This window comes from Nannospalax galili, unplaced genomic scaffold, assembly GCF_000622305.1.
Source record: "Nannospalax galili isolate Female #2095 unplaced genomic scaffold, S.galili_v1.0 scaffold751, whole genome shotgun sequence".
Lineage (NCBI taxonomy): Eukaryota > Metazoa > Chordata > Mammalia > Rodentia > Spalacidae > Nannospalax > Nannospalax galili.
In genome coordinates this window covers 230246-245153 of record NW_008331125.1, presented here as the reverse complement: position 1 = coordinate 245153, position 14908 = coordinate 230246, and the positions used below count along the sequence as shown (strand labels likewise).

At 35.5% G+C, this 14908-nt stretch overlaps 1 protein-coding gene across 8 annotated transcripts in view; it reads right to left on the bottom strand.

The window, feature by feature from the left end:
* The window catches only part of Adamts6 (ADAM metallopeptidase with thrombospondin type 1 motif 6), a 283297-nt gene that overhangs the window by 152869 nt on the left and 115520 nt on the right, over positions 1 to 14908 (bottom strand). For all 8 annotated transcript variants that reach the window (XR_003847524.1, XR_003847513.1, XR_003847512.1 and 5 more), the window contains one exon: positions 10127 to 10232. Coding sequence is in view for 4 of the 8 variants with exons in the window: in XM_029557800.1 (XP_029413660.1) it covers positions 10127 to 10232 (106 nt within the window). In the remaining 4 variants the exon portion in view is untranslated. The remainder of the gene's footprint in view (positions 1 to 10126; positions 10233 to 14908) is intronic.

Sequence of the window (14908 nt, the reverse complement as noted above, 5' to 3'; positions counted from 1 at the left end):
ACACATAAAGTTCACAAAAAGAAGCAGACCTAAACTTGAAGTCCTGAGTCTCACACAAGAATCAGAAACTACAAAAGAAATTCACATGTCAAAATCACAAAGAAAAAATAATACCATGAAGAACCAAAATAAAATATCCCCACCAAATACCAATAGTCCTCTAGAGGAATACAATGCAAGCCCCCTAGAAGTAATGCAGAACATGGAACTCAAAAGAATAATTATAAACATGATAAAAGAATTCAGTGAAATTAAAGAACACACAAAGAAATCAAAGAACTGAGGGAAGACAGGGATAAACTTCTGAATGAATTCAGAAAAGAACTAGAAATATTGAAGACTACTCAGGCAGAAATGAAGAAGGAAGAGAAACACTCAGTAACCCAATTAGAAACGACAGGAGAAAGCCTCACCAACAGGATGAATGAAATGGAAAACAGAATATCAAGACTGGAAGATAAAGTGGACAAACTAGACCACTGAAGCAAAGATTATGAAAAATTTTAAAAAGCACAAGAATGGAATATGTAGGAATTGTGTGACACCATAAAAAAGACCAAACTTACAAACCATAGACATACAGGAAGGATAAGAATCCAAAGATAACGGCGTGGACCAGATCTTCAACAGAATCATAGAAGAATATTTCCCAAAATTAAAGAAAGACATGCCCATACAAATACAAGAAACATATAGAACACCAAACAGACAGGACCAGAAAAGAAACTCTCCACGGTACATCATAGTAAAAACACTAAGCTTACAGAACAAAGAGACAATACTGAAAGCTGCAAAACAAAAACAGCAAATCACACAACCCATTAGGATCACAGCTGACTTTTCAGTGCAAACTATGAAAGCCAGAAGAGCCTGGACCAAAGTATTCCCAGGTTTAAATGACCACAGATGCTAACCCAGATTACTACGCCTAGCCAAAATGTTTATTATAGTCAAAGGGGAAAGAAAAATCTTCCATGACATAAATAGGATGAAGGAACTCATGTCCACAAAACCAGGCCTTCAGAGAGTTCTAGAAGTAATACAAAGAACTGAAGACAGGAATGACTATACCCAAGGGGTTGCTGAAAGAATTTTAATGAAGGTACCACTGTGAAAAGATACAGCTATATCAAGAATGTAAACAGAAATAAAAATGACAGGATTCAATACACATCTTTCATTAATAACTTTAAATACTAATGGATTGAACTCCCCAGTCAAAAGACAAGACTAGGTGAATGGATTAAGAAACAAAACCCATCTTTTTGTTGTCTGCAAGAAAATCATCTCACTTTCAAGGACAGGCACTATCTTAATGTGAAAGGATGGAAAAAAATATACCAAGCGAATCGCAGTAAGAAAAAAGGAGGTGTTGCAATTCTAATATCTGACAAAATAGATTTTAAAATAAAACTAATCAGAAGACATAAAAATGGCCATTTCATTCCGATCAAAGGAACAGTAAACCAAGAAGAGATTACAATCATGAATATATATTCACCAAACTCTGGTGCACCCAACTTCATAAAAACAATACTACAGGACTTTAAGACCCAGATTAATCCCAACTAATCAATAGTAGGGGACTTAAATGCCCCATTTTCTCCATTAGATAGATCAACAGGGCAGAGAGTTAACAGAGAGACATCTGAATTAAACAATACCATATATCAAATGGACTTAACAGACATCTAACGAGTATTCCACCCAAGCACCAAAGGACATACTTTCTACTCAGCACCCCATGGAACTTTCTCCAAAACTGACCACATACTGGGGGAAAAAAACAAACCTCAACAAATACAAAAACATTTAAATAATTCCATGTATTCTATCAGACCACAACGCAATAAAGCTTACAGTCAACAGTGGAAGAAGCCATAGTCACCACATGAACACAAAGAGATTAAAGAACACACTCCTGAATGATGAATAGGTCAAAAGAGAAATGAAGAAAGAAATAAAAGTATTCCTGGAATTAAATGAAAGGGACAATACAACATGACAAAACCTGTGGGACATGCTGAAAGCGGTCCTTAGAGGGAAGTTTATAGCTCGAAGTGCCTACATCAAAACGGAAAAAACACAAACAAATGACGTAACATTGCAACTCAACACACTTGAAAAGCAACACCAACTGAAACCCAAACCCAGCAGACAAGAAGAAATAACAAAAATCAGGGCAGAAATTAATGAAATTGAAAGAAAGAAAACAATACAAAGAATCAAAGAATTCAAGAGCTGGTTCTTTGAAAACATAAACAAGATTGACAGGCCGTTAGCCCAGTTAAGCAAAAGAAAGAAAGAGCACCTCCAAATCAACAAAATCAGAGATGAAAGGGGAAACATCACAATAGACACCAGAAAGATACAGAACATTTTAAGGGAATACTTTAAAAACCTATATGCTACTAAACATGAAAACCTAAAAGAAATGGGTAGATATGTAAAGGCATGAAAACCACCAAAACTAAACCAAGAAGAGATTAACAGCTTAAACAGACCCATAACACAAAAAGAAATTGAAACAGTAATACAAAACCTCCTGATTAAAAAAAGCCTAGGACCAGATGGATTTACAGCAGAATTCTATTAGACATTTAAAGAAGATCTACATCCAACACTACTTAATTTAGTAAAAAAGATAGAAATGGAGGGAGAATTTCTAAATTCCTTCTATGAAGCCAGCATCACTCTAATACCAAAGCCAGGTAAACATACAACTGAAAAAGAAAACTATAGACCCATATCCTTAATGAACATAGATGCAAAAATTCTCAATAAGATACTTGCAAACCGCATACAGACAAACATCAAAAAGATTATCTACCATGATCAAGTCGGCTTTATCGCAGAGATACAGGGATGGTTCTTTATGCATAAGTCAAAAAACATCATAAGTCATATAAATGGGCTCAAAGACAAGAACCACATGGCGATCTCAATAGATGCAGAGAAGGCCTTTGAACAAATTCAACATGCATTTACATTCAAAGTCCTAGAGGGAACTGGACTGGGGGGAATCTATCTCAACATAATTAAAGCCATATATAACAAACCCAGAGACAACATTATTCTAAATGGAGAAAAACTGGAAGCATTCCCATTGAAATCAGGAACCAGGCAAGGTTGTCCACTATCTCCACTTCTCTTTAACATAGTGCTTGAAACTCTTGCAAGAGCAATAAGACAAGAGCAGGAAATTAATTGAGTAGTAATTGGAAAAAAAGAGATCAAATTATCCCTTTTTGTAGATGATTCAATACTAAATCTAAGAGATGCCAAAAGTTCCACCAGAAAACTCCTAGAAATTATTAACAAATTCATTAAAGTGGCAGGTTACAAAATTAACCTACAAAAGTCTGTAGCCTTTCTATATACCAATAACAAGCAATCAGAGAAAGAGCACATGGAAACACCCCCTTCACAATAGCTGCTAAAAATATTTCAGAATAAACCTGACCAAAGACATTAAAGAGCTCTACAATGAAAATTTTAAATGTTTAAAGAAAGAGATTGAGGAAGACATCAGAAGATGGAAGGACCTCCCAAACTCATGGATTGGAAGAATTAATATTATGAAAATGTCCATCCTACCAAAAGCCATTTATAGATTCAATGCAGTGTCAATCAAAATCCCCATGACATTTTTCACATTAATTGGAAAAAAACATCCTAAGATTCATATGGAAGCACAAAAGACCTCAGATAGCCTAAGCAACCATGAGCACTAAGATCAATACCGGGGGGTTTACTATACCAGATTCTAAGCTGTATTACAGAGCCATAATCATAAAAACAACATTGTACTGCCACAAAAATAGACCCATAGACCAATGGAACAAAATTGAAGACCCAAATATGAGTACATGAAATTTCAGCCACCTGACATTTGACAAAGGGGCCAAGAACATTCACTGGAGGAAAGACAGCATGTTCAGCAAATGGTGCTGGCAAACTGGATCTGCACCTGTAGAAGAATGAAACTAAACCCCTATCTTTCACCTTACACAAAAGTCAACTCCAAATGGATCAAAGACCTCAATATAAAGCCTGAAACTCTAAAACTGTTAGAAGAAAACATTGGGAAAATCCTACAAGATATAGGTGAAGGAAATGGTTTTCTAAACCGGCCATCAATTGCTCAGGAAACAAGGTCAAGAATAAACAAATGGGACCTCATTAAATTAAAAAGTTTCTGTACATCGAAGGAGGCAACCAGGGAAATGAACAGAAAACTCACAGAATGGGAAAAAAATCTTTACCTGTGACACATATCACAGAGTTTTAATATCCAGAATATATAACGAACTAAAAAAACAGAGAATCAAGACAAGAAATAACACAATTAAAAGATGGGCTAAGGAGCTGCACAGAGTTCTCAAAAGAAGAAGTTAAGATGGCTATGAGGATGTGGGGAAAGGGGAACACTCATCCACTGCTGGTGCGGGTGCAAACTGGTTCAGGCCCTATGGAAAGCAGTGTGGAGAACTCTTAAAAAACTACAAATGAACCTACCATTTGACCCAGTTATACCACTCCTTGGCATATACCCAAAGAACTCGTCCTGTTGCAGAGACACTTGTACATCCATGTTTGTTGCTGCTCTTTTCACAATAGCTAAGAGATGGAGGTAACCTAAGTGTCCCTCAATTGATGAGTGGATAATGAAAATGTGGTTCATATATACGATGGAGTTTTACTCAGCAGTAAAGAAAGATGAAATCATGAAATTTGCAAGTAAATGGCTGGAACTAGAATTCTTATATACTAAGTGAAGTGACATAGACTCAGAAAAGCAAATGATGTATGTTCTCCATCATATGTGGATCCTAGAAACCCTGATAAGTGAGTATGTATCCAGACATAACTACAGGAACCAGAATATTGCAAAGGAACCTGGGAGGTAAAGGAAAAGAAAGAACCTGAAAGAGAAGAACAGTAGGAAACAGGCCTTAATAAGGGAGACATGGATCAAAATTGGGTTAGTTTAAGGGAGCGGGGAAGGAAGGATATACAAGGAACCTAGGGGATAAAGGGAAAGAAGGAGCTCAAGAGAGGTAGGACCATAGGAGAAGGGTATTATTAAGGGAGAAAGGGGGAAATGGGGGCACCTTAATTGGGGAAATCATGATGGAGTGGTTAGACAATGCGAGAGATTAATAATGTCTAGCTAGTTTTAAAAACCAGAGGGAACCATGTTAGTTCAACAACCTACTGACAAATTATACATAGCAGATCAAGAAATATATTCTTAGGTAAGGTTTATCTAAGAACAATTGGTCTTTGCCCACGATTTATCTCCATAGCACACAGTAATTAAAAGTACCAGACTGGTAGAACTAACCTTCTTGGATGTTTAACAGACATACTTTCAGGCCTATACTAATTTGGTCAGAGGGACATAAAGGACAGTTTTTGCTCCTTGCCCTCCTAGGTCCACTAGTTCCAGGGGACTATGAGCATCTCCCAAAATATCCTGTAATTGTGGTGGGTCTCCTGTCCTCTTCATCAAGGAGGCTGTGGAGACCCATGAGATAGATATGAACCATTGTCCAGTCTACAAAGAGGAGGGTCAACACAGACGTAACGTTTCCTCCATGTTTCCAACCCATGCCAGCCATGGTCGAGCAGGACATTTGACTTATCTTCACATAGGTGGAACTGTTAAAAGAAAGGAGCCAGGGGTGCCTCCCAAGCCCATGTGACCCCTGAGGAACAGATCCTCAAACGACCTTAAGGGTAAAAAGAAATTGGTTTATCTGGGCCAACTGTATGGACTTAAACACCCAAAAGGAAAGTATAACCAAAGATTAAAGGGGCCAATATAATTTTTTAAGAGTCCACATAACTAAAAGGCTACATAACAAGCAACAATGCCAGATAAGACATACCTTCTTTTGAGTTTATTGGTCAGGGTGGCCCAAGGGATTCCCAGATAGTAACCCAGAATAGAACTGGGAAAATAAACAGCAGACCCCAGTCTTATCTAAAGGAATATTGACAACTGATTGCTGCTAGATGAGGAACAGCTGATCTTCCTAAAACAAAGACCTCTAGGTAGGTTGACTAGATTCACCAGATGGACAATAGTGGGTAATGGCTGGGGGTGCCGACAACACAGCGGACAGTAGCAGGGTTAACAGAGTATAAGGGCTCTAGTGGTGGGAGGGAGGCTATGGGAGGGTGTCATCTGGGAAGTGGGTGTATAGTTGAATAATATGGTTTGGGGTTTTCTGTGTGATATACACACACAGAAAAAAATCAACAAATTTTTTAAAATGTATTATTTTTGAGGAGGAAGCATAAAAGTTTACATCATGTCAATTAATAGCAGTGATGAACATTACCATTGAAATCTACCCGATGACTTTATAGACATACACAGGCACCAATGATCCAAGTGCAAACGATTATGACTAATAATAATTAGATACATACAGATTAGAGATGCGTGAGCCAACATCTCAGTGTTAGTAGCAAAAGCAATGAGTCTTTCTGTAAGAAACAGTATATTCTAGAATGAAATGGAAATCTTTTTTGAGGGTAAAAAAACTCATTCAATTTTATGTCTTACAGGGCTTATACTGAGTTCAGTATTGTACAACTGCATTGATTCAACAGCGAACCTAGAAATTTTATAGCCACTTTTGAAGGAGCTGTGTCTTTGCTCTGGAAATTGTTATTGGGCATGTTAAAAGCTGTAATGATATGCTTCTTCTAAAAATAAAAAATAATATTAAAAATGTAGGAAACAGCATATCTTGAAATGGAGATCTTCTTTAAAGGGTAAAAACTTTTCCAATTTTATATGTTATGGGGGTTATACTGAGTTCAATATTGTATAATTGTATTAATTCAACTGTGAACCTAAAAATTTACAGCCACTTTTGAAACAGATGTATCCTTGCTCTGGAGTGTGTTACTGAGTATGTCAATGCTGTAATGAAATGCTTCTTCTAATCATGTGGTTATTAAATCTTAAAAAAATTAAAAAAAAATTCTTCACAGCATAAAAATTTGCTCCTTAATAATTAGTAGGTGAGAAAAACATTACCACTGAAATCTACCTAATGACTTTATATCCATGCTCAGATGCCAAGGAGCTCAGAAAGTATCCAACTGTGACTAGTAATAATCAAATATATAGAGATTAGAAACATATGTGCAAACATCTTAGTGTCAACTGCATTAAAAATGATTTTTTTCTGTATGAAACTGTATTTTAATAATGAAGAGGATATCTCTTTTAAAGGTTAAAACCTCATTTAATTTTATGTCTTAAAAGGTTTATACTGAGCACAATATTTATTTATATAACTGTATTAATTCAACTGTAAACCTAAAAATTTATAGTCAATTTTGAAACAGATGCATCTTAGCTAGGGAAATTTTTATTGAATATGTCAATGCTGTTGTCATGAAACACTTCTTCTAATTATGTGGTTATTAAATAAATAATTAACAATTTAAAAAAAGAATCTACATGTATCTCCCTATCATTTAAAATCCATTACATTAAATGATTTTTTTTTTAAATCACAAAATAGGCAGCATTCTTGATCTGGAAAATAAAGTCCATACATCTTCTATGGCTGTTGATTGTTTCAGGAAGAAGAGTTCTCACTAGTTTGTTGTCTGTTAGACTGATCTGAGTTGAGTTGAGGTTTTGCACAGTGCTAGAGATCATACATTGAACCAATGGCCTTGTACATGCTAGGCAAGTGCTCTACCACTAGGCTACCTCTCCAGACCATATTCCTGTATTTTAATGATAGCATGAGTTATTCAGAGTAGATCTGCTGAGTTCCTCAAAGATAAGCTCTAAGATATTAAAAGTAAGTAAAGGGAATTTCATGAAACAGACCTTTCTTGACTGACTATGTAATAATTTGACAAACTGAAATAATAATGGGTTAAATACATATTGAAAGGATAGAGTGGGGGACAGCAATATAATTAGCAACTGGATGTGAGAAAACAGGGTGGTTTGTTCATTTTGTTTGTGTTTTCTATCAATAACACCTTTGAAGTGAAGTATTCTTCTAGTTCTCACCCTAAAGAGTTTTCTGAGATTTACCCACACTGTTTTAAACACACTTTCGAATAAAAATCAACAGTTAAAAAAAAAAGGTACTCCAAGGTACAAACCTGTGGGTACATTCTACTTTCTCGTAATTATTCTATGTAAACTATAAACCATTCATTTTAGGAAGCATTCAAAGTGTTCACACTCAGGCCAAACATACAAACAAAACCAAGGAGGCAAGAGAGATAGTTAAAATCTTAATAAATGATACAAAGAGAGAGAACCCCTCACCTAAGCTATTTAAATATAGAAAGGAATAAGACTCCAAGTGTAGATGCCAACACTGACTAAATAGTGACCATGTGAGATAATAGTGTTTCATATACACATTGCTCATCCATTATATAGTATTTGTCTGAAACTTTCAATACAATTGAATCTAGAAAAACCTATTAAATTTAGTATGACTGTATAAGATTATGACAGTCATTAATGAGCCAGATTTCTTAGTGAGCTAAAGATGAACTGCCTGGTTAAGAGGGATTTTTCCTTCTGTTCCCTTTTGGTCATGGAAACAATGGAAGCTAGAATGCCAATATTTAACGACCTCATTAAAAGTGTAAAAGTGACTTTTCTGTGTCTGAATAAAAGCAGGTTTGATATTTGCTAATTACTTGAATTTACACACAAATCAACTAGAATTTCATTAAAAAATATTTTAAATAAGACAACAAACTAATGTAATTTTAATGGGACTTAATAAAGGAAGAGGAGGAGGAGGAAGAAGAAGAGGCAGAGGAGAAGGAGAAAGAGAAGGAGGAGGAGCTAAACTACTTTGTTTTTCCTCAGGAATTTCCTCTGGAGCAAAAACATTCATTTTTATTTGTTATTTTTTTTCCCCATCTACTTTCCCTTTTTTTAAAAAAAAAGTAGATTGTAAAACTTAAAGCATACAGATATTAGGAGTTCCCACAAATATATTGCTATTTCAACTAATAATGCTTGGTTATTTTTCAATTTTTAAAAACATTCTTGTTAGTAGATATAACTATCCATTCGCTAAATGTCAACAGCTTGTGTTTGAGAAGAAAAGTGGTTTCCCGTTCAAAACCTAAACCTTTTAATAAACTGAAGAGTCTTTTGTTTAGTTTTTACCTGTATGATAGCATTAGAAAGAATTACAATAAAAATTGACTAAGGACAATTATTTTTTATTTGTAAGAATAAAAATGTCTGAAATATAGGGGAATATTGTCAAACCTCTCTTTTTACATACATAAACTTTTACTTTTGCCTGTAGTTTGAAACAAGGGTTTATTGTCATTTGGGGGTTGGGAAAAAGCCATAGGATTGTGTTTGTATTTGGCACAGGTTTATTTGAAATATTAAAAACTTCAGTTGTTCCTAAAAAAACTGAGGATTATCTCTCACGCAACAATATTTTCCTTAATGACAGGACAGCAGCTAGAAGTGCAAGTTATATAGCAACAGTGTGTAAACTTCACATCTAGAAAAGGTACATTCACAGCCTTGTGGAGAGTAAAATCAAAGGGTGCAGTGTTGACAATTTAACATATATATCTAGCCAGAAAAATGATGGCTCATGCTTTTCACTCCAACACTTATGAGCCTGAGGTAGAAGGATCACCATGAGTTTGAGGACAGCCTAGTCTAGGTCTAGGAAAGCCTGGGCTACAGAGTGAGATTCTGTCTCAAAAAAAAAAAAAAAAAAAAAAAAAAAAAAAGCCAAAATCAAAACAAAACAAACATGAATTTTCACTTGGGGAAAAGAGAGGTTCCTTAAAGAACTTGACTGAGGAACTGAGTGTTGGGAAGACAGCTAAAACTCACTCATTTCAAATGCATATTTAAGTGTTGTGTATTTACCACTGAAGTCACTGAATCACAAAGCCTATTTAACACGTCTCCAATTTTTATGACGATTTATCCCAACACCCTAAATGATAACATTCTCTATTGAAAGCTGGCAAAAAAGGCTGCAAAAAATAGTTGAGCACAGGCTTTCCGCACGGTAGTTACAAGTGGCTCAAAGAGTGCAGTTCTAAAATTTATTTTGATTTTCTTAAATTCACTCACTTGTGACCAATCTCATGTGCAATGGTAAAAGCTGAACCCAGGCCAATGTCTTCATTAATGCTGCAGCTCCTTTCAGGCTCACACATTCCAGCCACAGAGGCTAAGCCTGAATAAACAGAAAGAGACACAAAGGGTCAAGCCAAGGTGTTTCAGCCTTTAAAAGCCCATACTTATAAATGCCTGGATTCTTTTTAATAACCTCCATGCACAGAAGGAGCAGTTGGCAAAAGGTTAACTTTCTAGCCATTTGCAAAATCACTGGGGGGAATTTCACTTTGCCGGCTAGACATTAATATTTTTTGAACTGCAGTCAGTGCTGGAAAATGTCTAGACTAGGGGTTAGATTTATAAATTTTACTTCTGGTAACTTGGGACCACCTAGTAACTTGAGCCAGAAAAGGGAATTCAAGAAAGCATTTCTATTTTAACATTCTTCAGGCTGTAGAAAGCAAAATATATCCACATTATTTTTCTAAAGAGATCTGTTTAAGTTTAGTGGGTTCATAAAAATATACAAGCAACTTTTTAGTTAACAAAAAGGGAATCCCAAATGGTTTTTTAAAATGACACTTTATAAAAACAAAATGAGTGATTCAAAATAGAAAAAAAATGAAAGATGGGAGACTTTTGCACTTTTTTAATCTTCTGAAATTAGTCCTGATAGTGATGCAACAATTTTAGTTTGTTTTTTTTAATAGATGAAAAATCATTCATACATTCAACATAGTTTTCTTCTTCCCTTTCAATGCTTTAGTGTTTTTACTAATAAAGCAAATTTGCTGATTTTTTTTTTTTTTTTTTTTAGTGAAATGTTTGTTATTCAAGGTATTTCCCCTTGGGAACTTTTACATGTGAAACCTCTACTTCCAAATGAATATTATGCCCTGAGAATTAGTATAGTATTTTAACTCAGTATTTAGAAAGTAATTTTTGTGCACAATGAAAAATGCCATCTGTTATAAGAAAGCAGATGCCAGAATACACACAGAGAGAAGAAAAATTACTTAGAAGAAGTTGAAGAAAAAGAAAGATGGATATTTTATTGAGAAGTTCTGTTACTGTGTCACTCAAATTTTAGGAATTAGCAAGTTATTTCAGTTCAATTTAATGAATATTTACTGAGTGCAATAAGCAGGGTTCTTCTGTGCTAGGTATAATTTCTCTGTCACACTAATTGGGAGCAGTCAACACTATTCAATCCATATTTTTAACCTAGAAAGCTCTGGAAATCATGCTTCTCTGTACTTCCTCATATAAATATTAAAATAAATCTACATTGTGACAGAGTTGAGATGACTGTTAGATGTATTGATACTTGCTTTTCCTACTGTTTTATAAAGGATGGGAAGAAGTTAGAGGGGGTGGATTTTGGCCTCAGAGTTGTTATAAATACTCATGATACCCTGGTGCTGCCTTTCCATTTCACTTAAAGGTCTTAGGACCTGAAAAAGAAGACATTGAAAAGAGGGAGGAGTTGGAGCAAAATGAATTTTTTTTCCAATTAAAAATATTCAATGAGCAAGGCATGGTGATGCACACCTTTAATCCCAGAATTGAGGCAGCAGAGGTAGGTGGCTCTGTGAGCTCTGTGAAACTGAGGCCAGCCTGGTCTACATAGTGAGTTCCAGGCCAGCAGGGGCTACATGGAGACCTTGTCTGAAAAAATATTTCAATGAATGTTACTTCTAATATCCACTAAAAGAAAGGCACCCCCTACACACACATACACATTCACACACAAATATCAAAAAAAAAAAAAGTAAAAGTATTAGTCTTGAAGCTGTTGGGTTCAACATAGGCCATCATGTGGGAAAGTGAAGCAACAGTGAGCACTGTCCTATTTGAGTCATTTTTTTTCAAAGGATTACTTATAACAATTATTGTTAAACCAACATTTCTTGTATTTCCGTGAACTAGCCTTTTCTTATTCTGATGGTGATATTGTGGTGGGTTTTTCTTTCTTTCTTATTTTTGAGGGTGGGGGTCATTTTTTCTTTTTGGAACATGCTATATGACTGTATGTTCAATTAAGAATTCTTAAATGAGATGGCACAATGTATTTACAAGCACATAAATAGTTGATATCAAATAAAAAATTATTGACCTTGCTAAAGAACAACTTAAGAAAGAATATCTTTGGAAAATAACTATTGCTTTTTGAAAAATAAAGGTAAATCTTAACTAATATAAGATTCATAAACTCCCATCATTTTCTAGTTCCCTAACAACTGCAGTTGTCAGAATTCTTGTGTGTGCTGGTGTTAATAAGGTTTCATTGCTGCTTGGGTCATTTAGATTTCCTCAGTTTGATGGTCACAGTTTGCACCCTTAAACCTGCTTACCCTTTATTACAACTGGTCATCAGAGTTATAAAGCGAGAGAGTATGTGAAAAAGTCAGTATAAATGTCAACACAAAAGGTGCTAAAACAGGAAATAATTTAATTGAAATTCTTAAAAAGTAATAACCTGAGAGTCTGTACTGATATGTTTTCCACATAAGAACACCAATACATACAGATATATATGCATTTCATTCAGTTTTCACTACAAAAGATAGTTCAAATGACAATATATAATGATTTATGATTAAAATAACCTTAGTGAGCATCAAAATGCATTTATATGTATCTAGCAATTAATTTAATGCTTGCAGAAATGAATGACCAAAGTTACAATATATTATTTTGAACAAACATGAAAAAACTTAAATAGCAAAATGCCTCAAATCTTTGCCAACAATGGTAATATAAGTATTAGACAATAGTATTACTAATGTCAATAAACAGCACATCTCAGCGTAAATAATGCACCTTCATAGAACAGCATAAAAAGCGAGTTCGACCAGCTGGAGCTGTGGTCCCTTTCTATGAACCTGGAGCTGTGCCCTGCCCCGTATGTGAAGTGGAGTTGTGGTCCCCTCGAGTAAGCCAGGAACTGTGGTCCTCAACAGTGAGCCTCCACATTCCTCTGGTGGTTGGCTGATGGAACAGATTGGAGGATGGAGGACTTCCCAGTGTTGGACAGCAGCTTCATCCTTCTCCGAGTGGCTGCATTCCCCACATGCCCCTCCTACGAGGTCCCAGGTTGTGCAAGGCAGTGGCTTTCCCTCTGTGTTGGACTTTATGCTAGGGACAGGGACATTTCTGTCATTTGCAGTTTCTAGTCCTGGAAGGACACATTCTCAAGAATGGACTTCCCACCTCTCCTAATGGCCAGCTATGGTACTGACTCCACACATGGTTCTGGGCAGCCAGGCCTTGATGTTGGACCTTTCCTATTACCAGGCACCAAAAAGTTTTCCATTATTTTTCTATTACTCTTCTACAGACCAGTGTACCTTCACTTGTGCCCTACAGAAAATATAAAATACTTAATTCAATGTTTAGAGATAAAAATCACAGTCTGGGAAGTTAAAAATTTTTTAAATTTTTTCTGGATTTATTTATTTTTATTTTATGTGTATGAGTGTTATGCCTGCATGTATGTAAGTGCAGTCATGCCATGCAGTGCTCGTAGAGGACAGAAAAGGGTGTCAATCCCCTGAAACTGGAGTTACAAACAATGGTTAGCCACCATGTGGGTGCTGAGATTTGAACCCAGATCTTCTGCAAGAACAGTCAGTGCTCTTAACCACTGAGCCATCTCTCCAATCCCCCAAAAATAATTTTTTAAAAAGTAAATTCTGGAAAAATTATCAAAACATTAATAAACTTTACAGATCAAAGTAAAAAAATATTTTAAAAGGAGCTTGCTCAGGAAAAAAGAGCTCGTTCTGTGACAGGTATTTTAACTAGCAAACTTCTCCATGAGTAATTCTAGACATTGGCTAACTGAGATTTCTTTTCTTGCAATAAATCTTGAGGTAAACAGGGAGAAGCCAGGTAAAAATCATCAAGAGAGATTCTAATCTTTGAGGGGCTGGCTCAGTGAACCACTCAAGAGTTGGATAACATTCTATTCCAAGTCCAGTTTTATTGCATCTTCACAAATACTTAGTATTTTCACAGGGATTGATTTTCTAGTTATTCTCTCACAGATAAGAAAAATGAAACTTGGTGTAGAAAAATCAAAGAATTCATCATTACTTGCTTAGCTTCTGAGTCTAAATTTTCTTTAAAAAAAAATTATTTTATACCTGCTGGGCATGGTAGTGCACGCCTTTAGTCCCAGTACTCCAAGGCCAGCCTGGTCTACATAGTGAGTTCCAGGCCAGCTGGTACTACAGAGACACCCTGTCTCAAAAAGACAAAAAAAAAATTTTTTATTTACTATATTTTATTGTTTTTATTTTATGTGTATAAGTGCACCCATGTTGTGCAATGCCCATGGAGGTCAGAAGAGGGTGTCGGATTCCCTGAACAGACCGTTGTTAGCTGCCATGCGGGTGCTGGGAATTGAACCTGGGTTCTCTGAAAGAGTAGTCAGTGCTCTTAACTGCTGAGCCATCTCTCCAGCCCTGAGTCTATAAATTTTCACAATACATTTTGTTATCATAGTTATAATAATTCTTGCTCCTTGAAATAACAGTAGTTCCTTAGTTCTTCAGTCCACTGGAAAGTGATCATATCCCTTCATTTACATTTGCATTTAAGTTTAAATCAATACAAAATAATGAATTGTAGCAAAATATTTTTTAATTCTAGAGTACTTAGAAAAATTATTTTTAAAAGCAAATGATGTTATAGGAATACAAGAAACCTAATTCTGCCTTCTCTCACTGGCTATATTGTTTGACACAATTCTTTGAGGGGGCATTAAAAATATCTTAATTCATGGGGGAT